Raw genomic sequence first — 24,902 nt, forward strand, 5'->3', positions numbered from 1 at the left:
CCATCCATCATCCGTCCATCCATCCATCCATCCATCCATCCTTTACTCAGCAGGCATGTGCCTATGTTCTAAGTCTTGTGTTTGACCTTGGAGATGAGAAAAAAAAAAAAAGAAAATGAATTAACTATGACCCCTCCCTGTGAGGGAGCTACCATATACCAGTGGGAAAGTCTGACATGGTAGTGGGAGCAGGCAAGATCATTCACAGAATTCACGAAGTTTTTATAGTCCTGTGGTCTTTGGTCTGAATATTTCAACTGCCTCTGAGATGGTCTTGGGTAGATCCAGTGGAGTTTTGTCCTGGTTCTCCTGCATTTCTGTGTGTACAGCTCATTCCTCATCCTGCTAGACTCTGCTTTTATTAAGAGCCATATGGGCTCTCAGTTTGATGGAGAGTACTCTCTCCAGCTAGTAGAACCCCAGTATTTTTTCTTGGACCTTCCAGACTTGGTAGTCTCAACTCTCCTGGGCCTCTGCCCTCCCAGGAAGAATCCCTACCAGACATTTCTTCCTTGTAGATCCTGTAGAGGTTCCTTTCCTGCAGGCGTCCCAAGGACTAAAACCCATCGCTCTCTTTTGCAGGCTGTGTCCAGGAGTCCTCTTTCTGCCAGCTGGCAGAGATAACAGACAATGCATCCTTATATTTCACCTGCGTCCTCTACCCAGAGGCCCAGGTGTGTGATGATGTCGTGGAGTCCAATCCCAAGGGCTGCAGACTGATCCTGCCTCACAGGCCAAAGACTTTGTTCCGGAAGAAAGGTGAGTACTTGGTGAGATCTGCACAAACTGCTTTTCTAGTGGGCTCTGGGCTCTGTGGTTTTAGAAATATCCAGATTAACTTATTCTTTTTAAAATTAGAGTTACTCATGCTCCTTGTAGCAATGTGAAGCCATTTAGAAATGCATGAAGCTGATGGAGAACAATCCTGTTCTGCACTCCCACTCCTTAGAAAAAGCCACTGTTAATGCACATATGAGTTAAAATTCCATTTCACTGTGTACTACAGAAAATGCCAGCAGTGGCTTTAACAAGATAGCAGTTGATTTGTTTCCTCCAAAGACATTAATAACACTATTTTGGGAGGGGGGAGTTTTTTTCCCCCTGTACTGCTTCTATATCTTCCAAGATATTATTGTGCTTCACTTACTATTCTATCTGTGCTGGAGGTCTCTCTTAGATATCTGGCAACCCTTGATTTTACACTCAAATATAAGAGAGGGGCCCAGAAACTAATTAGCAGGCTTGGAGTATGTAGTGAGAGCTTGCTGACTTGAAGTTTCCCTGTAGGGTAGTCTATTTGGGCCACCCTTTGGAGAATCCCTCAGGTCATTATTTTTAAGTCTTTCCTGTGTAAGAATCTTATAATATCAAGGTGGGCCCATGAACCTTGGCTGCTATTTGTTTGGACGCCAAATTAGATTGGAAGATGAGAATCTCAACCTTCACCAAGTGGATGAACTTGAATGAATCCCCTAGTTTCAGTGTGGGACTCCCCCCACGATGGGAAGTCCACCTGTTGCACCCAAGAGATCAACTCTTTTTTGTTCTCTCTGGAGAATAAACCTTCCACCTTCTCCTATGGTGGGGAGAGGACACTTGTCTCCTGTGCAAAAGAGACAAAGATATCTGGAAACCTCATTGCTTCTTAAGGAAATTTCCAGCCTATCCTAGTTTAGTCCACCATCATCCCAGTGAAGCCAGTGCTTAAACTTTTGGGGATTCCAGAAGGTGGATAAGGCTGTTTCTTGTTCTTGCCACAGAAAAATTGAGGATTCCGCTTCCTTAGTCTACAAATTCAACTTCATATTCTTCTGTGCGCTTTCTAGATTCTAGAACTTTGTTGATCTATCCCCTCTTCTATTTTCTTTATCCTTGTGGGTGTGATCCTTTACAGAATTCCCCTGACTGTTATTTTAGCGAGATTTGGGAGGAGAGCAAAGGGTAGGCATGTGAGTTCAATACGCCAACTTTAATTGGAAGCTCTCAATCTGATGCACACGTACTCATCCTTATATTTTCATGGATACAAGTTTCTTCCTAAATAATAGAGTTTCTTTCTTCCCCCGTATAGTTGTACTGAAAGATAAAGTGAAGAACTTCTACACTCGCCTGCCATTTCAAACACTGACGGGAATTTCCATTAGAAACAAAGTGCCCATGTCTGAAAAATCCATTTCAAATGGGTAAGCAACTTCAGTCCCTTTAAGTATTTATTATTAAGACTTTTTCTATATCCACAAAGATAACAACTTAATATCAGTTAAAGGCACACACATAAAAAACCGTAAACCCAAAGCAAAGAGAAGGTCATGAGGAGGTGGCCATACCTAAAAACCATGACTAAGTTAATGAAACACAAAATTTAGCCCTGAACGCCAAGTCAGCTGACACAAAAGGGAAACACTGACCCATGTCTTATCAATAACAATTATCAAACACTGTAATAAACCAAATCAGCCAAGTCTCACTGTGTTGTATGCAGAGTCTGGAGAGCCAGTAGATCATAATAGGATCATAAGATTATAAGGACTTTTAATTTGACTTATTATTTTTAAAAGTACGTTATGATATATTTAGTTAGTTAGTTGTGATTTACTTGTTTTAATTGAAGGTGACATTTCTGTCAGCCCAGGCTATGAATCTTACCCATCAGAATCACCAAGAGGACTTTTTACAAACCTAGGTCCTTCCCTGGACCTACTGAATCATCATTTCCTGGGATGGGGTTCAAGAATCTGAATTTTAAGTAAGATTCTCCTCCTGGTGATTCTTTTCTATTTTGGAATTTGAGAGTCATTGGTCTATGATCTTTTGGTCTGCGAAGTGTTATTGATTGATGAAACTGTGTCATGTTGCTGGTGTTGAAGATTTGCTGCTGAAGGTGGACTTAAAAAAGTGTTACAGGGTAGATGACCTTAAGATCTGGCAGGATGCTGCCCATGAGGATGGGACAAGGTTAGAGAAGGAGGGGTGGTACAAGGGATCAGTCTGGTCCTGGTGTTGGGGACTCAGAGAATGGTGGTGCCATGGGAAAGCATCTCATCCAGGCTGGAACTTAGAATTGGGCTTCCAAAGAAGGAGAACAAAGAGATGGGTGGGCCGGTGGGTAGATGGGCAGGACTCTGGGAGATGAAATCATGTGGTAAGAGCCCATAGGAGTCAGGGAAGAGATGCACTCAGCACTGGAAAAACTGCCCAAGACAGGGAGGTTTTATCCACTGGGATGTGTCTTGGGTTCAGGGCTCCTAAGACCAGGCAGGAGAATGGCAAGAACGAGGCAAGGTCCCCACCCCAAAAAGGAGTTGAGGGGTTGAGTGAGTCCTCAGGGATCAGAAATAAGTGATCAGAGCTGGGACATGTGGTCAGGGTGAGAGAAGTTAGAACTGAGCCCAGGAACATTGGCTTGGGCCCACTAAGTTTCTCTAGGACTGGTCGTAGAAGCTGAAGGTGGGGTCTAGCAGCCACCTGAGTTATTAAAGAAATTACGTCCTGGGATGGGGCCTGGATGTGTTGACCCAACAAACAGGGGCATGTTCCCAAAGTGTAATTAGCCTACACTGCAGAGTGGATATGGCAGGAAGCTGAGTCAGGGGACAAGTGCTGGTCTTTGGCAACAGACACCTGATTGGGTCACTCCGACGGTAAGCTCACAGAATCCCCCATTTCTGCAGATGCCTTCACTACCATCTCATTCTTTTCCCAGAGCCCCAGACTGGACTTTCTCCCATTATGAAAGGATTGTAGGGGCACATTCTGATGCTGGGTGAACTTGGCTTAGAGAGACTGGCACATAGCAGGCAGAGAATAAATGATTGGTGAATGAATAAGCCAATGAATGAAGGAGAAAAGAGTTGAATTCTGTTTTCAGAAGGAACTCAAAGCTAGCAATCCACTCATGTATACTGACCAAAGCACCCCCGACTTTAGGGAGTCATGAAGAAAGGAACACCCAGAAATAAGAATGACTGTAACTCCGTAGGTCCTGGGCCACCCACACAAACCCTCTTGCCCTCTCTTTCTGTTCTCATGCCAGCTTCTTCGAATGTGAACGGCTGTGTGATGTGGACCCGTGCTGCACTGGCTTTGGCTTTCTCAATGTTTCCCAGTCAAAAGGTAATAGTGATAATAATTCCGCCTGCCTGTGTGCAGCTCTTTGCAGCCAGAAAGCATGCTCACAACTCTGGTCTTCTTATGCTGGATGGGGAGGTGTGACCCTTGTTCCCAGATGGAAAGTGGGGCCAGGGAGACCGGAGGTGGTTAATCACTGGGATAGCTAGCATAGGTCCTGGCCCACTGGCGCTCCTGCCCTGCTGAAATGGCTTCCTTCCATACTCCTGTCTCATTTAAGACTCAGCTCAGGCAGCTGGGGGAGATGAACTCTGGATCCACCCATATGACCTGAGTTGAAACTTGATTCAATAACTTCCTAGGGGTGGAATCCTGGGAAAGCCACTTAATCCCAGAGTCTCAGCATCCCTTATCTGCAAATAAGGATTCAAATGCTATCCCCTCATGGTGTTACATGGTCCAGTGATATGGTGCAAACAGGACCCTAGCACAGTCCTGGGCACGTGACGGGTGTCCAATGAGGACCATCTGCCTCCATCCCTGTGCTCTTAGATCAGAAGCTTATTGCGGTACAGGTTTTTCATCAGTAGCTAAGATCCCACCTGGAATATGGTAGAACATCCCAAATATCTACTGGAGAATGATGAGTTTGCAGAATTTCTCTCATTTAGATACAGTCTTTCATCATGATCATTTTCCTGGTCCTGGTTCCTCTTTGCTCCAGGAGGAGAAATGACATGCCTAACTCTAAACAGCCTGGGATTTCAGATGTGCACAGAGGAAAACGGAGGAGCCTGGCGCATTTTGGACTGTGGCTCTTCTGACACAGAGGTCCGTACCTATCCCTTTGGATGGTACGAGAAACCTGGTGAGTGACCCATCCCAAACAGCTGTGTGGGAGTCTTTAGTTGACATTTCCTAACCATGTATGAGGATGATGTTCTTGGGCTGGGAAGTAGATTAGCTGGGATTCATTGGGTACACATGACAGAAACTGATTCTGTTCAGTGTAGGCAGAAAAGGAATTTATTAGAAGTCTGCTGATGGACTCAAAGAAAAGATGACTCGCTAGGTCTCAGCGACATGCATGCATTCAGCAGGAAGGGATGGACACATCTCCATCATCAGGTTTTGGTGGCTATAGTCAAACTTTAAATTCAAGGGAGAGAGACTGGCCTAGCTTGGGATATGCATTCTCGCATTGCTAGAGGCAAGGTGGGAAGGCTTGAGTGACAGTCCCAGCAAGACTGGATGCACTGAGGGAGAGGAGGTTCCCCAAGGTACAGTTAAGGTATTGTTACTGGCCAGGGGAAACCAACAAATGTGCCCTCTGCCAAGGTCCCTTGTTTTTTGAAACTTGTTAATCAGGATAGTAGAAACACATGGTAGTCTTGGGACAGGAAAGAGGGGCACCGATGTATATTTGACAACATACATGGAGTTGAGATTTCAGGGTGAAGGCAGGGTTGTATCAGTGTGGATACTTCACCCATCTGTGCTGAGTATATCCCAGCAGATTTTAGGAGCTCAATTTGAAAGTGGTGAATGAATGAATGGTCTGCATGTTGTGATGGAGAAGCTCCTATACTCAAATGAAGAGATACTAGTGTATTCCCAACTCTGTCATCTACTGTGGATTTGTCTTTGGAAAACTCTTCCCTTTCCTCGATTTCTCTGTTGGTAAAACAATGAGTGATACTCACTCTGGTCTTACCAGCTCCTACCTTCCGAGTGTGTATCAGTGTGGGTACTCTTGGTAACAATAGGGAGTTGCATGGAGACTAGACATCCTCCCCCTGTGTCCCAGAAGCAAATTCATAAAGATGTCTCAGATACAAAAAGATTGAAAACCCTGTCTGAGTAGGTGTGTGTCTAAGGGAGAGGATGAGCTAAGTTTCATTATCTCTGGTCTCTCCTACTAGTAGCTTCCTCATTAGTTTCAGAGTTGATGATAAGACAGATGCTGGCCCTGCTGGGGCACCTGCGCTGGAAATGAGAGTCCTGGGATTTCTGGCTTGGAGGAATCTTAGAGATCCTTAACTTTGATCTCTATATTTTTCATATCACCCAATACAACACATTGCCCAAAGGAGGGAAGTAGAGGAGAACCGATACTATTCATGGGTCTGCCATGCGTTCACATGTGTGATGTGTCCCTGCTTGTGCTGGGTCTTCTACATGGGTGTATAATTCACTAAGCCTGGTGCCCTGTGGAGTAGACATTATTTCCTCAATTTCAAGATGAAGGGAGAATGGCATAGAAAGCTGAAGCTACCCAACCAAACCACACAGCGAGAGTTAGGTTGAAAGCCCAGAGCTCATGACCCCAAACTTCACTCTCCTCCATTTCCATGTTGGCTGGCGGGTCTTCGATATCCAATGAGAGATCAAATGGAGAAATGTCCAGACCCTTTCTCTGACTGGTTTTCTGCTAACTCAATTAATTAATAAGCAATTGACTAGTACAATGAAAAACACAAAAGAAAACTGACTAATAAGCTAACAGACCAAAACAGTCAATGATTTGACCTCTGGTTCCAGAGCCATCTTCTACTTGAGGGGCTGGATGGGGTTTCTTGGTGGAATCTGGCCCTTGGCCCTTGCTCATGAGCCTGCTAATCCCCAAGGCATTCCTTGGCTTCAGGGCAGATTTATTTGGAGTTAATTATTAGCAGGTTGAACGGAATCTTCCATGTTGATGTCTACCTTGAGCATCCTGAGACTGATTCTTGGTCTGAATTCACTCAGTGTTGGGGTCATGCTTTTAGTTTTATTTTAACATCTTGATTTATTTTAAGAAAAACCTCAGAGTTGTATGACAAAAGAGTCTCACCGGGTCTCTATTTAGAGAAAAATGTTCTATGTAGGCTTTCACTAACTCACAGGGACGGGAGAAGTGAGTGCCTGCTGAGAATAGCGGCCCCTTGGGAGACCCGATGCTAGCTGTAAGTACTGAGGGCGTTTTGAAGCAGAGCGCTTACCCTGCAGAGCCTCCCTGCCCGGCTCTCCTCCCAGCCGCCATCCCAACTCCTCACCCCACCCAAGACTGAAAAACGTCATTTTCCGTCTTCATATTGCTCAGGGAAGAGTTGGGTAAAAAGAAGCTTCAGAAGTAAGCCATTTGTTCAGAAAGATCATGGGAATCAGACTGGAACATTGCAACATCATAGCAGGAGTTGGCAAAGCAAAGAACCCAAAATGCTCATTGTCCCGACTCATTCCATCTATTCTGTTTCTTCTCATCTGATGGCTCAGACCACTAGCTTTTGCCAATATATATTTTGTAGGGTCAGGCTGGGGACTCAGAGTCTGTCCAGAAACTCCAGGCCAGGGCATTAAGTATTTCGAGTGGTGCTCTCTTTTAGCGAGCTCTGACTGAGTGCGGACCATGCCCAGGGCCTCGGTGTCACCAATCCTGCCTATATTCCTTGCACTCTTCCAGTGTGGCTGGCTGGATAAAGCAGTAGCTTGTCTAATCCTCATAACCCCTGTGAGATGAGGAAAGGAAGGTCCAGGGAGGTTAAGTCACTTGCCCAAAGTCACACAGAAATTGTGTCTTGTGCACCCAATGATTGAGCCCATCAGAAAGAACTAGGTCTGAACTCTGGCTCTGTCATTTGCCTGCCTGTACCTTGAAGGGGGCATAAGACCCTGATCTTCCCCTCTCCATCCATCCTGCACATGAAGCATTAGTTTTTTCAGAAAAATCCTTTGCAAGAATTTCTGTAATAGACTTTGCCCTTGCTTCTGAACCATGGCTTGGCCACTTAGTCTACTGACATCTGTACTGAGTGTTTACCACAGGACCCTGGTGAGCCCCCAGGCGGAGAGCCAGACACAAGAAGCCTAACACGGGTCTCCTTTCCGAAGAACTAGCCCTGAGGAAGGAGAAAGGAAGTGATACTCACTGAGTTCCTACTGCACGTCAAAGACTGTGGGAGCCTGAGAGGCAGAAGTTGGGGCCTGCAGAGCAGTTAGCTGGGCTGAGGATGCAGCTATGAGAGAAACAGAACATCTCTGAAGCATCCCTCCTGTATTGATTTACTACCTCCCTATTGGCTCTATTCCTCTCTCCTTGTGAAGAGACAATTATTCTCTGTAATCAGAGAGCTACTCAGGGACATGAGGACAGAGCTCATCCCCAGGCCAGTGTTCCTGTGACAGGATCCACGGGAGCTTCTGGAACACAGAAAGGATTATGCAAAAGTGGCTCCAGGGCAAGTCTGGACGTAGATGAAGGAGAGCATGCTGAAGGGAGCAGTGGCCACCATGTGGGGACAGGCAGCAGGCCATGGAGGTGGGGTGCACCATGGTCCTGCCCTCACAGCCCTCAGGCCTTGAGAGACCCTATTGGGCAAACACACCATAACCTCCATACCGGGTTGCTTGCAGAACAAAGGCCAGAGCTTAGCCTCCTGGGATCAGGGAGCAGAGAGCACCAAGAGGGGACAAGAGAGAGCCCACGACAGTGCCCTATCTGATTTCACTGTCCACAGTGCACAGAAAGTACCATGTGTCAGCTCAGAGCTGAGACTCATGCTGAACGACTGTGTATGCAAATGAGGCTGTTGGCAGCCCCTTCCTGGCAGTAGGACCCCGAAGGCAGGCATTCTTTGCATCCAGGAGGGGAGTAGCCGGGCAGGTGTTGCTTGTGGTCTGGCAGTGCCCCAGAGCCCAGGGTTTTCTGGAAGGGGAGGGCCTCTGGGGCACTGGTACCTTCCGTTTGCCCTTTGAAGATGACTAGGGCGACCTGTTCTCTCCCCAGCTGTGCATGGCCTGCAACAGGCGCAGGGTCTCTGATTTCTTTATAAAGTCAAATGTGGCTTCTAAAAAAAAAAAAAGAAAAGAAAACAGTCGAAGCCACATGGTTCCCGCCCTGTGCTAAGCAAATGCGCTTGGACCTTGTAGCGATTCTAGATATGGGAACATAACCTGGGAAGGAAATGAAAAATGCTTCTCATTATGCCTCCTTACAGTCCTCGTGGAAATGGCCACCTATAGGCATGACATGGAACAGTCCACTCTTCATACTCACTCACTTCCAGCCTGGTCCTCAGCACCAAGCTGGCTCTGGGCACCAGGCCGGCATTTTGCAGCAACATCTTCCTTAGTCCCCAAGCAACCCAGTGCAGTAGGGCCTGCTGTCACCCCTGTTCTGTGCTGGGCTGACCAGGGTTTCACAGGTGGCAAGGGAGAAGGGAAGCCCTGATTTGCCATGGTGTAAATGTCCCCATCATGGCCACTTAGGCTACCAGCTTGCTCTCTGTCTTATCCCAAAGGCACAACCCTTTTAAGAAATACTATCAGGAGGTGACTGGGAGGTAAGAAAAACAACAGAAGAGTCATGTGATCTGTTCTGTGCTGAGATGAGCTGCACGGTGGGGCTCCCGGGAATGGGCTCTGGCTCGCCTAATGCCTCTGTGACGCTAGACATTTCTATATTTCCCAGTGGTGTGTAGTACAATAAAATACACTGTGTGCTCTGTGTATACCATATGCCTTCCTTACAGTACAACATGACACAACACACCATATAATACAGTACAATAGCAGGACTCCTTGGCAGGCTGCCCTTACCTTGATTCCAAGATAGATTTCCAGAAGCAGAGTTACTGAGTCCGAGGGTGAGAACATTTGAATGCCCTTGACAAGATGGTCTCATTGTTCTCTGAAGGCTTCACTAAGTCTTAGGACCTTTGCTCTGAGAACCACTCTCTTCCAGGAAAGACAAATATTTCAACACACAAACCAAGCTGGCCCGCTGGGTGTAGTAGGGCATGACGGTGGTTAGCAGTTCTGAATGTCGCCTAAAGAGCTCACAGAATTTGGATGACCGAAACTAGAGCTCCGTGGTCCCCAAAGTGTGCCCCTGAGAACTTGTTAGAAATGCCGGATTATGGGCCCCACCCAGGACCCCAGGATCTGCTGAATCAGACACTGTGGGGGCAGAACCAGGGTCTAAGAATGATGCCTGGGAGGCAGTGGGTGTTTCCAGGCAGGTGAAACCAAGAAAAAAAAAAAAAATCCAGCACAGCTGGAGGTTCTAGAGCCGAGAAAGGCTGGGTCATGGCTCCCTGGGCCAAAGTGAAGAAGGGAAGGGAGAGGTGGCACTTTCGGCCAGATTAGGGCATGACTCGAATCTAAGGCTTTTCAGGAAGCAGAGGAGGATAGCAGTGGCAAATTGTGTCACTGCAGAAGGGCAATGTTAAGAATGAATAACGGCCAGCATTTATTGAGTGCCTACTGTATGCCTAAATCTTTGCATGTGCCAACTCATCTAAACCTTACAGGCCTGAGATATGTATTGTTGTAACCCCTATTTTATAGACAAGGATGCTGAAAACAGGGAGTTGAGGTCACACATAGGGAAGCATCCAAGCCAACGTTGCCCTGGGCCGCTGACCCCAGAGCCTCACCCTTGACCGCTGCACCTGCCGCCTGCAGCTGGGCAGGCATGGAGATTAGTCTGGGCCCCTGGGAGAAAATACTGATGGAGCTTTAGACCCGTTCAGTGCGGGGAGAGTGAGGGGAAGAAGATAGTTAGTGGGCAACCTCCGGATCACCTACTTAGTACGCCTGATGTCTCATGTAATTTTTCTCAGATCCTCCTTTTATCAGTCCTGATACTAGGTCTGGAAAAGTCAGATGACTTGTCTCTCCACATTGTTCCTAAGCGGCACACGGAGATGCAGGTCCAGCTCTTACCCATGCCTGGCGCTCCATGATCTCTGACCAGCTTCACGGTCATTCTCAAGGTGGACTTGTATTAGCCTCGTGCACATGTGGAAATAGGCTCAGAGGGATTTATTTCTCGACCAGGTGAAGAGTCAAGAAATTATGGCCGTGAGCACATGTGCTGTTCCCCACCTGTCCCTGGAAGAGGGCAGGACTGCACCTGTTCACCCCCAGACTCACTACTGGCTTTGGTCAGGGACATGTATGCAGATGAGGTGTGTGTCCTTTGTTGGCAGAAGCCATAGTCAAGAGTGAAGTTTGCTGTGTTTCTTTTTCCCCGTTGTGGTGGAAACCAGGGGCATGGCGGAGCGCTCTTCCCCCCGGGATCTGGGAGGGATGACACAGAACCAAGCTCCAGCCCACCTGCTGTGCGTATGAGGTACAAGGGACAGACCCTCCTGAATGGTGGTTTTAAGCCACTGAGATGTGATTGTCCCCTCGGCCCAACCTAGTCCATCCTGACCGATTCAGGATGTCCCCGGGAGCTGAACAGAGCCTTTCTGCCTTGCAGATGTGATTTCACCATCACCCCTGAACCTCTGTTAATGCCTTTGAGTGTGTAGGAGAGCTAAAAGTCTGCCTCTTCTTCTTTTCAGTTGCTCAGAATGATGCTCCCAGTTTTTGCCCCCCCGTGGTTCTGCCTGCCCTCCCGGAGAAAGGTAAGCGCGTGCTCTTTTCCAGCTCTCTGAGGAGAGATCCACTTCCCTGTGCCTTCTCCTCTTCCCCTTGGTTTTGCCCACTGTGGATAGCTCGCCCTGCGCTCTCGTCTTGGTTAATTCAATCTCCTGTCACCTGCACACATGGGTAGACAGGGCAATGCTGGCACCATGCCCATTTCACAGACGAGGAAACCTGCTCTCAGGGAAAAAGGCCTTGACTGATTAATGTAATCCACTGGAAGCTGAGGAGGGTTTAGTCTGGTTTCTGCACATTTCTTTCCAAGGATTATTTTCACCCAGTCCCAAAATGCCCACACATTCCCTGTCCTGGGTCAGTGTGAAGAATGGTGACTCTTTCGTGCCCAGAAGGAAGAACTAGCCATCTCTTCGTGCAGAGAAATGGGGACACACAGTTCTCAGGCTGCTGGGTGGCACAGGAACATCTGAGGCAGTGCCCTACCCCCGGGACCGCAGCCAGGCTGAAGCTGCCACCTGGTCCTACGCATGGCGCAGGGCCCCACCAGCACAGTCTTGTCTGGTCACAAGGCAGCAGGAAGTGTGGGACTGGGGAGAGCTCAGGGCAGGTGAGCGTGGGCCTTGGTGCACATCCTGGTTCTGCCTTCCTTAAGTCAGGAAATGACTGCAAGGGCCCAAGCGACGACGTTAATTCTCGTCCTGTGACATGATGTCTGAGGAGCTCCAGACACCTGTCATTAAGATCCTGGCTGAAGAGACAGAATGCAGCTCGTGTAGGAGGGTATCACTTAGCCAAGGCTGTGGCTAAAAGTGTAAACGTCCTCAACAACCCAGGTTGTGAGAGCTCCTTCCACCAAGTTCAAAGAGCTCACTTTGGAGATCGTATGCACATGTAGATATTTTTTCCGGCACATTCTCTACCGAATTGTACCTGTGTCTAAACAGTTGAAGAATTTATGTCTAGGACTTTGGGTGTGAGAGTCGTATAGGTATTGCACGGTGGCCGCTTTTTGAAGTGCTGTGATGTAGGAGTCACCATTTACCACGTCGTGGATGGTGGATGGGGAGGGGGTTGCTTGGGGTTGGTTGACACACCCAAGGCCAAGCAGGGAATACATTTCCCAGCCAGACTGTGGTCAAGGTTGATAACAACTTTTATCAAGATAATGTAAAAGCAAATGAAATAATCAAATTGTCCTCAAAGATTTATGGTTTAACAAAACCCAACTGGTTCCTTGTCTCACTTCTACCACCTGCCACTTCTGCTCCCAGAGCCTACCACGTTTAACTCTTAGAGGTGTCTAGTCTCTTTCTGGTCTCTCTGATTCCTAATAACACGGGGATCCTGCTATTCCTTGATTTATCCGTCTTAGAAGCTACTGTTGAGCTCCTGGCTTGAATGGGGAGGTCTTAGGGTTTATCACCCTTTCCAATGTTCCCCCTTCATCTGCAACATGTAGTAATGTCAGGACTTGGGTCAAAACAAGAGTGAGTATTACTTGCTCTGTCCACATACATATGGCTCACGGGGGAGCCCCACAGAGTGGGAACGTTCTTCTGTTTCCATTACCAGTCACTGTGTGTGGGTGGCTCACAGTTCTGCTTCAGACCCATATTCCACCCCTGCCTTCCATGACACCTCGTCCTTCCTGGGCTTCCTGGGGTGCCCGTGGAACAGACAGGTCAAACAGGTGCTCTGCAGGCACCTGGGGATTAGCTTCTCCCTGCTGACATGACTGTTAACACACCTCCCTCCTCCTCTCCCCCCTGAAAAATGTGTTCAATTCCCTTACCTGCTCTTTGCTCATTCCCTTTACTTACTTCATTTTGTAGGAGGGAAAGAAGAGAAATTGTGCTGCATTTAATTAAATGCGAGAATATAGTCTCTTTTGAAACTTTTAACACTTAGCGAAGGCTCCATTTTGTCCTCAGCACTGCGCTAAGCATTTGATCTTCACCCAATTCTCGAGAGACCCAAATCTCCTCTTTTAATATCGGTTAGTTGTAGAAAATTCAAACAATGCAGAAACAGAGAAGACAAAAATCGCAGAGTTACATAGAAGTCATGCCGGTTCAAGCATTGCTGTATTTGCTTCTAATCTCTTTAGGCTTATTCTGTGGTCTCAGGTAGTTGTAAGCTCTCCACAATGTTACTCTTTTGCTTTTAACGAATAGAGCATCCTGTGTATATTTCCAAATTAATGTAGATCGCTCTAAATCATGTATTCACGTATGCATATACTTATTCATACATGTATACTCATTGATTGATTGATTCATTCATTCATTCCTCTGTCACGATGCTTCCCATCTGGTGAGGAGGAAGCAGGTAAAGACAGGTCGGTGTCAATTAGCAATGGTTTCTGTACTCTTCGGCCAGGTAGACATGCTGCCCTTCAGTGACTCATTCCTCTATTTTTGGACATTTGATTGTTTATGACGCTTCCCCAGTACAGAAGTGCCACAGTGAATCCCTGAGTACATAAAGCTCTTCCCAACATCTAGGTTACCTCCCAGGGGCACATTCTCCAAAGCACCATTACTGGGTTTGACAGCTTTGTATTTTTTTTTTTAAAGATTTTATTTATTTATTTGACACAGAGAGAGATTGCAAGTAGTCAGAGAGGCAGGCAGAGAGAGAGAGGAGGAAGCAGGCTCCCCGCTGAGCAGAGAGCCCAATGCGGGGCTCGATCCCAGGGCCCTGAGATCATGACCTGAGCCGAAGGCAGAGGCTTTAACCCACTGAGCCACCCAGGCGCCCCTTGACAACTTTGTATTTTAAGACTCCAGGTTCGTGTTGCCACATTGGTCTCCAACAGCTGTTCCTAGTGGCACCCTCGCCAGCAGTGAGTGAGTTCATTTCTGTCTCTGAATGTCAGATGTGTACTGTGCGATACAAACAAATCAGAGCACGTCTGCCCTCAGGTGACGAGAGTGCTTCCATGCTGGTTTCGAGATCATTTGTATTCCTGGGACTTGAAGGCCCCACCCAAGAAGGAAGAGGACGTAGAATTTCGCTTCCCCCTTCACGCATGCAGGCTGTGGATCGGAGCGGAGCTTTCCAAGGCAGAATGACATGTCACAGTATTTTTAAACAAGTGTGATTTTGACAAGTGTGATTTGGAAGCAGGAGGGATGTCAGAGCTGGCATTCCATCTGTGCTTAGAGTTCCCAAATTGGAATTAGGAGTCCGGGTGTGTTCCTTTGGTGGGAATCAGGGGGAGCGCACAATTCTGCCTCCATGGTATTGAGATGCCAACGTGATTCTGATAGGGATTGTGTGTGTGTGCGTGTGTGAGTGAGTGTGTGTGTGTGCACACGCATGCGTGCACACACCATGTATGTATGAAATGTTCATCTTTATGTACTTTCTGTTCTGGAAGAAAAGTAAATATTTATTAAACACCAAATATTTTACAAATCATTCAATGCTCATGAGAAATTTAGATGGTGCTAAGTTCTGTCTTTCAAATAAGGTAGTGGAGGGCCGGAGAGGTTAAATGAACACCTGGGATTTGAGCCCCCATGCATCTGGCCCCTCTCTGAGCTAGATAAGAATGTCTGGTTGGTTTGAGTTTCTGGAAAGCGTGACAGATACATATTTCCAGTCCTAGACTTGCCTGGACGTCTAATGCTTGGCCTTGTTTCTTGTGATGAGTCTGTGTATTTAATCACCCAATCAAAGCCTCTTTGAAGAGGGGCTTCTGAGACACCGATTGGTCAGTGGGGATGGTGTGAAGGGGAAGGGGGCTTCTGAGCTCCCACATGTCTGGCTGGGGTGCATACCATGTACTAGAGCACTTTCTTTACGTTGTCCCAGGGAGGTTTTGAACACACGAGCTGGTCTGAAGATGGCGGGAGTTTGTCAGTGGGCCAAGCTTCAGAAAGCCTTTTCACAGAGAGTGGTTTGTGTGTGCAAAGGCCCAGGGGCATGAAACAGCCCAGGGCACTCAGACACTGGAGAGGTTTCCATACAGTGGGTGTGGGGCCATCAGTGAGGTGAGATGCATGAGAGAAACCTGTGCTTGAGTGTGAGCTGGCAGGAGACTTTGTACGAGGTTCGGCACTCAGACTTCGGAGGATCATTGGGGATGGGTGAAGAGCAAAGTGGCAGCGAGCTCTAGGGTGGGCAGGTTAGAAAAATGTGTGAGGGAATGGCTCATCTTCACTTCAGTGCGGTTCGGTTCAGTGACTGTGTGAATGCCACTTCTAGGGTGATGGATTCAGAATTTTCACTTACGTTCCAGAAAAGGCACTGTGCTGCATGTTGGAGGTCTCGAGTACAGAGGAGCCTGACTTTTGGTCAGGAGAAAGGCGCAGGAAGTCAGAATTGAAGGAGATGAACCACTTACCATAGAGGGGGTTCAAGAGCGCTCCCCCCAGATTTACTGCAGACAGGCAGGGCTAATGTCACAGGTGCACCGTGGCCACACTGGGTCGTAAAGAAGGATTGAGCATTTGTCAGATGCCAAGGTAGGAATAGAAAGCACCCTTTGCAAGGGGGGGGGGTGCATGAAGAGAGGCCAGGGTGAGCACTGGCCTCACATTTGCAGGGAAACCTAAGTCCTTCAGGATCCCAGGACCAGCAAGGGGCAGGGAGAGGCTGGATGGGGGACAGGGCCCAAGAAATAGAGTGCTTTGGGTCCCACACATCCCCGAAGGTCTTTACACGGTTGCACAGTGAGCTTTAAAACTGTCCGAAGACCCTCCCCTGGGGTTGTGAGTGCGATGCATTGGCAGATGGACAGGCTTGATTTTGGAAAAACGGGGACAGCTGTGTCATCTCTGTATAGAGCACCATTTTACTCTTTGGGGAAAAAATATACATTAAAAAAAAAAAAAAAAAAACAAGTGGAGCACTAAAGATGTCTTCATAACAGACAAATGTCCGTTGTTTTTAAAAGATCCACAACAACCCATCCGGAGAGGGTGCTTGGGGTTAGCAGGAATCATCCGCTCAGACATCAGAGCCTGCTGTAGGAGGGCTTCTCTCTCCCCCTCTCCTGCATGCCCAAACACGGAGTACTGGGCTTGCAATCCAGAGGAAACCATAGACTATGAGGCCTTGGGGATCTGTATCTGCATTCTAAGCTCGTGCCACCTGAGACACTTGAAAATGCTCCTTAGGAAATGCCAGCCCTTGAGCGCGAGGCCCCCCGTGAGCAGCAGGTGCGGAGGGCTGTGAGTGGCCCTGCCGGGAGGGTGCGAGGTGGTGCTGAGAAACAGGCCTCCTTCCACTCCTTCCCGTGGGCCCTGCCCAGCTTTCTGGTGCTTCTCCTCCCCACGGGCTAGAGCTCAGGGACAGCCGAGAGCCTGAAGTTCAGGTGATGGGAGCGGAGGCATGAACCGCCTTTTGGGCTGTGCTTGGTCTGCCCCTGTCTTTGCCCATCGCGGTGCCAGGGGGCTGGTGGAATTCAGTTGATCGTTTCTACAGATGTTTTCCATTAAGCCAGAGAGTCGTGTGATCCCAGAAAATGTCAGTGCTGGCCGGGAGCGTGCACATCGTCTAATTGAGGGAAACAACGGGACACGGCACAGCCTCGGGCTTTGAAGTCCGTCCACCCAGCTTCCAGTCCTGTTCCCGTTCTCACCCACTGATGTCTGGGACCGTATTTCTCAGCCTTGTGCTGCCTCCGCTTGCCTCTTTGAAATGGGGATGATGGTAGAAAATAAGACAGACGAATCTAGGAGGCTTGTGTTGCCGAATAAGTAAAGGACAATGTTCCACACAGAACCTGATAAAGTGAGTATTTAAGAAATGTCAGTAATAATTCACAAGCCCAAGCCCATCTTTTCATGGAAGAGGAAACAGGCAGAGAGAGAACATGGCCCTACTAAGTCACAGCCATTAATGCACATCGGGAAAAGCTATAAAATTACACACACACACACACATAAATATGTAGAGAGAGATTACATATATGTTATATATAATATAGATTATATATATTATGGGGGGGAGGGAGGAGGCAGGGAGTGCATGCAGGGGGAGGGGCAGATGGAGAGAGAATCTCAAGCAGACTCCCTGCTGAGCAGGGAGCCTGATGCAGGGCTCGAGCCCATGACCCTGATATCATGACCTGAGCTGAAATCGAGAGTCGGATGCTCCACCGACTGAGCCACCCAGGTGCCCCTCTTTTAAAAATTCCTGAGTATTAGGATATCATGTCAATCACTGTGCCAAGTGCTTTCCCTACTTTAACCCTCGCAACTGCCCTATGGGTTGTGTATGATTATACCCATTTCACAGATTTGGAAGCCAAGGGTCAGAGAAGTCCAAGGTCACACAGTTAGTAAATGATAGAGCTCGGGTTCAAACACAATCTCCCGCCTGCATGTGCTCACTGTAGCCGGTTGAGTTTCCCCGGAATCAGACTCTGAAGGGGTTAGGTGTGCAGGTCCTTGTTTAGGGGATGGTACCCGCAGGGCTGGGAGGGGAAAGGGAAGGCGCAGAACTGGCCAGAGGAGAAGATAAGCTACAATGTGGTCTCAGCTGCCCTTTCAGGGATGCTGGGTTGATCTTTAGAATGTCTGTGCCCTCACATTGGTCACATGTTGACGCGAGCACGACCCTCTGGAGGGGTCAGCAGCACCCTCAACGGCAGGGCAGACCGGCTCGTTCCTGACGGCACAGCGTGCACTACAGGGGGCAGACTGTAGTAGTCTCATCGGGGGCAACCTGAGGACGCAGTGGGGGCCACTAAAGACTGCAGGTGCATTGTCGCCTTCCCACTGAGCCTTGAGACTGGTGACATAATAACCCAGGCAGGGGCGAATTCTTAATCCTTTTGGTCCTCAGGCTGAAAGGCCCAGGTGAGCAGGTGCCCACTCCAAAAGCTTGTGTAAAATGTGCGTCTCCTTTCCAAATATGCAGAGTTCATGCATGTGCACACCCTGTCAAGGGAGCTCACGGCTCAGTGTGTAGCAACTCCATGAGAACAGCTGTCTGGGGGTGGGTCCCATCTCCCAGGGACCAATTCCCCTGTCCGAGCAGGGCATGCAGCTGGGACGCTTCTCTGGCACAGGACTGTGCTGCCTCACCAAGTGCTATCAGCAGGGATGAGCGTGCTGTGGGCACAGCCCCTCCTGGACCCCTAGCAGCCCCTCCTGGACCTCTCCTCTGAAACTCAGGGGCCGAGAAACACAAGGGCACGGCTGGGGAAATGGGAACACAGCCATGGCAGGTAGAAGGAAAACAGGAAATGTGTGTCCTAGGGCACCTCTATGGGGTCTGATCACCTTCCGCTCTGAGCTGACATCACATCTTATTCTCCACCCCTCACCCGGCTTTGTTGTCTGCTGTCAAATCTTCTCACCTGTTTACTTCTCGAATATCCGTCTGCCCTTCCTCCAGAAGGGAAAATGCACAGGGCTGAGGCTTCATGTGTCTTATTTGCCGCTGTAGTCTCAGACCCCAGAAATTTGCCTGGTACCTAGTTAGCCCTCAGGAGGTATTTAATGAATAAATAAGTGTACTGCTTCTTGCTTGCTAGGTTTTGTGCTCCCGGAAACTGAATTTGGAACTTACAGCTTGATCCTTCACACAAAACGTAGTGTCTGGTCTACAGTAGATGCTTGATATTATTTCATTTATAATTGTTAGATTGAATATGTGTATATTCCGTCTACTCTAGGTTACTTAAAGCTAATAGTGATTCAATTAATGTTTGTTGGAAGAAGGAATAAAGGGTGTAGAGTGTTGGAAGCCACCAAGAGATGGGAGCCCTTCCTTGGCCGCTCCTTAGATGTATGATCTTGACCAATTTAAAGAACTTTTTGAGTCTCAGCAGCCTCACCTGTAAAATGGAGATGAGGATGCCTACATCAAAGAGGTGTTATGAAGCTTCTAAGAGATATTACATGTAAAATTGCTTTATCCAGTGTCTGCTGAAGGTTGGCTTTTTTGAAACAGCTAACTTAGGTCAAGCATGGCCAGTTTGAAGGGATCCTTTTAAAAGGCAATATTTATGATGCTGCCCCTATGATTATACAGTGTACAACCTGTGCAGCTGTCCATAGTGAGCTTGGGAGGCACTTAATTAATGTTTGCTGAAGGATTGGGTCTTGAACCCTTGTTAGATCTTAGGGGATGTTGAGGTCCTAGGATTTTCCTCAGAAACTTCCTCCTCAGATAGGATCAGTTTTGTATCTCGCCCATCAAGGATTCGTTCAATCAAATTTAAGAGGGATAAAGCCAAGAGGAAAATATGCCAACTAGGAACTGCCTTTTGTGTTTGGTCGTTTTGGCTTTAGCTTTAAAGATTTTTCTCAGATCTCTTACTAACCTATAGGAGGTATTTTTTTAGCCTGGAATCAATCAGATACCATGTGATTAAAAAAATGAACCCAGTGGAAACTGTGAGGTGGAGGGAACTGACTTTTGGTTTCACCCGATTTTCTCTCCCTTCTTACTCCTGGCCTTCAGCCCACTCTGGGAAACTCATAATTTCATGCTTCTCGGCACCATGCCTCCCCTCTGGAATGTCCATCCCACCCGCAAATCAGCCTTGATTAGCTAACCCAGATGGAGTAGAAGCACCTTGCTTATTTACTGTTTCATTTCCTAGGGGCCTGCTAGGGAACTCTTGTCAAACCTAATGGAGTTAACAAAATAATTCAAACTAAGGTGATCATGATTGATATTATGTCAATATGATATTTTTTACAAGAGGTTTCCCATTTTAACAAGTGACTAAACCAGAAAACTTTTATTTCTCAGATCATTTATCAAGTATTTGGCGGGAATATTTTAGACAGGTTGCCTTTCCTAGAGCCCCTCACTCATTCTATGTAGCTGACTATAAATTAAACCATCCCTGAATGCAATCCGTTGACAGTGGCAGATTTCCTTTAGTTTCATGGGTTATAATAATATTAACTGTTGATTAAAAATACCAATACTTGGTTGTAAGTAGCTAATGCCATATAACGTTTTGTTTCATTTTAATGATCCTTTGGTCATTTCCCATTTATTCTTCCCCACTGTTGAGTCTCTGCTGAATTCCCTGACCTCCTTGGAGGAACTGGATTTGATTTATGATGGAAGCAGTCACCTTCCCTCCATATGTGCAAAGTCTAGGAGGTGAGACGGCCCAGCTCAAGAGCCAGGAGCGACCGAGGGATAGTCTCAGTATGGATGAGGCATCTGGCATCATGGGGGGGGGGCAGTGGGGCATGAGCGGGGGATGGGGTCAGAGGATGGAAGGGAAAGACATTGTTGGTCGTGTTGTGATGGAGACTGAAGGGAAGAGCTCCCCGCCACTGGAGTATTCAAGCATGTTGAAGATGCCCTTGCTGTGTGAGGATGTGGCTTACGTGTCCTCTAAGTTTCCCTTTGAGTTTTCTATTTTTGTGATTCTAATGTTTGGCTTAGTTATGCTTTAAGGTGTGGCTTTTGGTTTTCTGTTTTTGCGATAACTTACACACAGGCAATAGGTTTTTGGCAGATGTTTGTAGAAATAGAAGCAGTGAAGCAGAGAAACCTTGGCTTTGGGTGAATCTGGGTTTCAATTCTAGTTCTGTTCTTAGTCTGTATGACCCAGTGCGAGTCATGCCACTGCTCTGAGCCTGACTGTCCTGAAGGCAGATTTCTTAATGTTCCTGCATCCTCAAGTGACTGTGAGATTTGGATGAAGTCACGGCAGGAAGTGCTCAGCACAAGGTCTGACACATACAGTAGGTACCTGATAATGGTGACAGCCACAGCTGCCCTTCCTGCCATGGTCCCTGGAGGCGAGGGGGGCAGAGGGTCTGAGTGCGGTCTCGGGAGTCTGACTTGCTGGGTCCACAGCAGCTGTATGACCTGGCCCATGACCCATGGTCCACTGAAAGGTCAGGCTAGCCTTTGCCTGATGCTCTTATTAAGCATCCCAAGACAGACCTCTGCATTATTGGAATTATTTTGCTTGGCTCATGTTGGGTCTCCATATGCATTTGTGTCCCTGCATTTCTACAGGTAGACTCAGAACCCAGAATCACACACAATGACCTTGAGAAAGAGGAGTTTACATGCTCTCAGAAAACTGTATAATTGTACTGTTTTCGAGATTGCCTTGGTATCATGGGGAGGATTTGAAAGGGTCTACCTGATACGAGTCAAACTTCTTAGAGAGAAGTCAGATGTAACCTGAGCCTTTGAATTTTCAGTAGGAATTTTGCTTGTGATGAACTTAGTCATTTGTTAGGAGGATATGAAGGGAGTATGGCTCCAAGTCCTGTTTCATGTGTATGTCTTCTTCTTAGTTAGAAATTTTCTCCAGCAGTGTCTTTGAAGTGAGTGGTGTAGAAGATGATTATTCACCAACCCACAGCTCATAACCTCAACAGATGCTGGACCGTTTTAGATGTCTCTGGAAATCTCTGCCCATGAAGTTCATACCACTAAAGGGAACCACTTTATGTTTGAAGTTGAGTCAGGAGGAGAAAGGGGTAGCTGTGGGGACTGGGAGGGGTCAGTCTTGGTCAAGTCTTTGGTTTGCCAGCCATGAGCTTTGACCGTGGCCATGTCATTCACCACCTCTGAGCTTCAGTTTAGTCCCTTGAAAAATAGTAATATTAATACAACCAAAGCACATAGTGATTAAATCTTACAGAGGAAAGGAAAGGCTTATGAACTGGGATGCACCATATACAAGTGAGATAATAGTAAACTGATAGACCATTATTTGTTTCCTAGGTGATTAATTGATCTACTCTTCTAATTATTTATTGAGGTCTTGGGGTATGTGAGTGATTATAGTATTCATCTTTATAAAGAAAGAATTGGTATCCTATTTCTTCTTTATTAATTAATGAACTTGATTAATTAATTCATTTATACACATTCATGAATTGAGTAGTTCATGCAAAATCATGATATTATCATTCCTGCTCAGCACATGGAACACTTAAATGCCACTTACAACTATATTACTGCTTCTATTGTTCATAGTTTTATATACTATTATGATAGGTCTTGGAGAAGCAATGAAATTTGAGGTAGAGTTTTTGATCTCCAGGAGCTAATAATTTAATAGAGAGATAGAAAACAAGAAAATTGCAATGTTGTGTGTTTGTAGAAGAGTAGATATATTAGTGGGACAGGTTGGTGGTGGTGAGGTAGAAGTTTTAGATGTATTTGCATAGAAAGAGACATCTGTATTGTGTCTTAAAGGATGGTAGACGTTGATTATATGAATACACTGACTTCATTTTTAAGTGCATGTTGAACGAAAGGAGTAGTGAACAAAGTACTATAATATAGAGTGATTTGCTAGACTGCCAGATGTGAGTTTAGGGTAGTAGGGAGTAGTGGGTGAGAGATGTGGCTGAGGAGGTAGTTAAGGGAGGCAGCAGACAGATTGGGAGGATGCTTAGAGGCCCTATTTTTGCTAGAAATTCAGATGGGATGTGTTACCCCAGGGAGAGTAGCCACTTACAATGGTAGAGTCTGAAATTTAGACTTGAAAGAACGTTTATTTTAACTTTCCTTCTATAGTGTTCTTACTAGATGGACATTCAGTCTACTTGAACACAAGTCGCAGGCAATATTTGGCATTTCAGGTTGGGCAGTCCCATGGGTAGTGGTGCTAGTGTCTGAGACAGAATATGTAAGAAAGGAACTGGTTAAAGACTGTGGGTGAGGATGGAAGTAAGAGTAAGCCTTCAGTTTTCAACCTGCTGAGTTTGGGATGCCTTGTAGTATCTGCTTAGAGGGGTCCAGTAAACATGACTGTCTCAGCATGGGGCTTGAGTGAAGCTTCTGGCCCAGAGATACTGGGATGATTATCAATATGTCAGTATTTTAAGTGGGGGGGGAGAGTGAGATCACTTGTGGGGAGTGTATTGGATATAAGCAGAAAAGGTCAAGGACAGACCCCTGGGGAACAGCAGCATTGAAAGGAAGAGCAGAAGAGAAACCAGAGGAGCAGGAGGAGGGTATTAGGGATGCTGGTGGTGTGGCGTGTGATGGAGACCAGGGGACAGAGACGTGACCAGCAATTTCAAGGAAGATGGGCAAGGACCGTGACACCCATTGAGTTAGTCAAGGAAAGAACTCTGCAAATGTAGTGGGGTGGTGCGGGAAAGAGCTATAAAGTAGTGATTTGAGAAAGTGGAAATTGCAAACTTTTCCCAAGTATGTTGGCTCTGAAGAAATAGAATGAATTTAATAGCTAAGAAAGAAAGGTGGCACATTTGCTGGTAAACACCATTTTTAGGTAACAAGGAACCCCTGAAGATGTATTGAAGCAGAATCCCCCTCCATAATACCAGACTTTGCCTACATTTGCAGGGAAATCAATCCCTGAAATCCAACCCCCGAGTTAAAAAACCATGGGTTAGAGTAACATGTTGTTTTCAGGGGGCATTTGAGTATGTTTCTATGCTAAGACTAAAGTGTGTGTCCAGGGATAGGCCACAGGCAGAGGATGGATGGGAGTAAGGCTGGGCTGGAGGTACCACTGGTTTATCGATGCCCCTGACGGGGTGAGAAAGAGCCAGTTCTAGAGCACAGGTGGTGGAACCAGCTCCCACAACCATCCTTTCTCCATTTAGGAGGAAGAGAGGGAGAAAGGTGGGGTGGTGCATAGAGAGCAGAGAGGGGGACCCAGGGTTGAGGCCGGTGCTGATGACAGTCTTCTTTTCTCTGGGAGGGAAGGAAGTGGTCAGCCACCTACTGAGCCTGGAGGGAGCAGTAAGCACCAGGGATGCTGGCTGTAGAGACCGGAAGGAGGCAAGGACTAAGGTGTCAAGGCGTTGAGAGTTCAGGTGAGGCTGGGGATCCAGATATTGGGATCTGGATCTCTAGTCGTGCTCAGCTGATCAAGCTAAGCTGCAAAGAAAGCAGTTCCTTGGATTAATCCAGGTGGGAGGAGAGAAAGGTAAGGAGAGTGGCAAAAGGAATGTTGACAAGATGGACCATTGGGTGCCTGGCTTACGTTAGACCAGTAAAAAGGATAACGTGATGGGGGGAAGAGAGTAGAATCCCAGGGAAAGTTAGGAGCTGCTTTAGGTGGGTTCAAGTGTGAAAAACCAAGTCTTAAATGGCATGGCGTTCAGCACCTTGGTGGGATGAGATGTGACTGTGGAAATTCTTGGCTTTTATGAGTAGACATAAATATCTCCAGGACCAAAAAGGTCAGGAAGCTGAGACCAGAGTGATGGGTGGGCCATTGGCTTTCCTAGTACATGAAAAGGTCACCCAAGATTTTAGCAAGAGTTGGGGTGGAAATGATAATTGTGAGCTGAAAATTATAGAAAAGAATTTCAAGAATGTGGAAGAATGACTAGGCATCTGCAGTTGAGGGTAGTTAATGAGGAAGGCTAGAAGTTTCCATAGTCAGGAGGCTGTGACCTAAAGCAGGGGAAGGAGGTATTATGGCCATAGTTATGGCCCTTGTTTCCTGGACACGGTATTGAGGAGGGGAAAGGCAGGGTCAAGGGTCATCTGTGATAGCAGTGACATAATATGAGGGATCTGGGAGC

At 47.1% G+C, this 24,902-nt stretch overlaps 1 protein-coding gene across 1 annotated transcript in view; it reads left to right on the forward strand.

Moving 5' to 3' along the window:
* TG (thyroglobulin) overlaps window positions 1-24,902 on the forward strand; it is a 235,859-nt gene that overhangs the window by 86,302 nt on the left and 124,655 nt on the right. Inside the window, exons 31-35 of the mRNA XM_013051778.2 lie at window positions 583-759; window positions 2,072-2,183; window positions 4,034-4,113; window positions 4,793-4,936; window positions 11,400-11,462. Of these exons, the coding sequence (XP_012907232.2) occupies window positions 583-759; window positions 2,072-2,183; window positions 4,034-4,113; window positions 4,793-4,936; window positions 11,400-11,462 (576 nt within the window). The remainder of the gene's footprint in view (window positions 1-582; window positions 760-2,071; window positions 2,184-4,033; window positions 4,114-4,792; window positions 4,937-11,399; window positions 11,463-24,902) is intronic.

The sequence above is a fragment of the Mustela putorius genome, unplaced genomic scaffold (assembly GCF_011764305.1).
Source record: "Mustela putorius furo isolate JIRA1106 unplaced genomic scaffold, ASM1176430v1.1 tig00000228_pilon_pilon_pilon, whole genome shotgun sequence".
In the NCBI taxonomy this organism is placed as follows: Eukaryota; Metazoa; Chordata; class Mammalia; order Carnivora; family Mustelidae; genus Mustela; species Mustela putorius.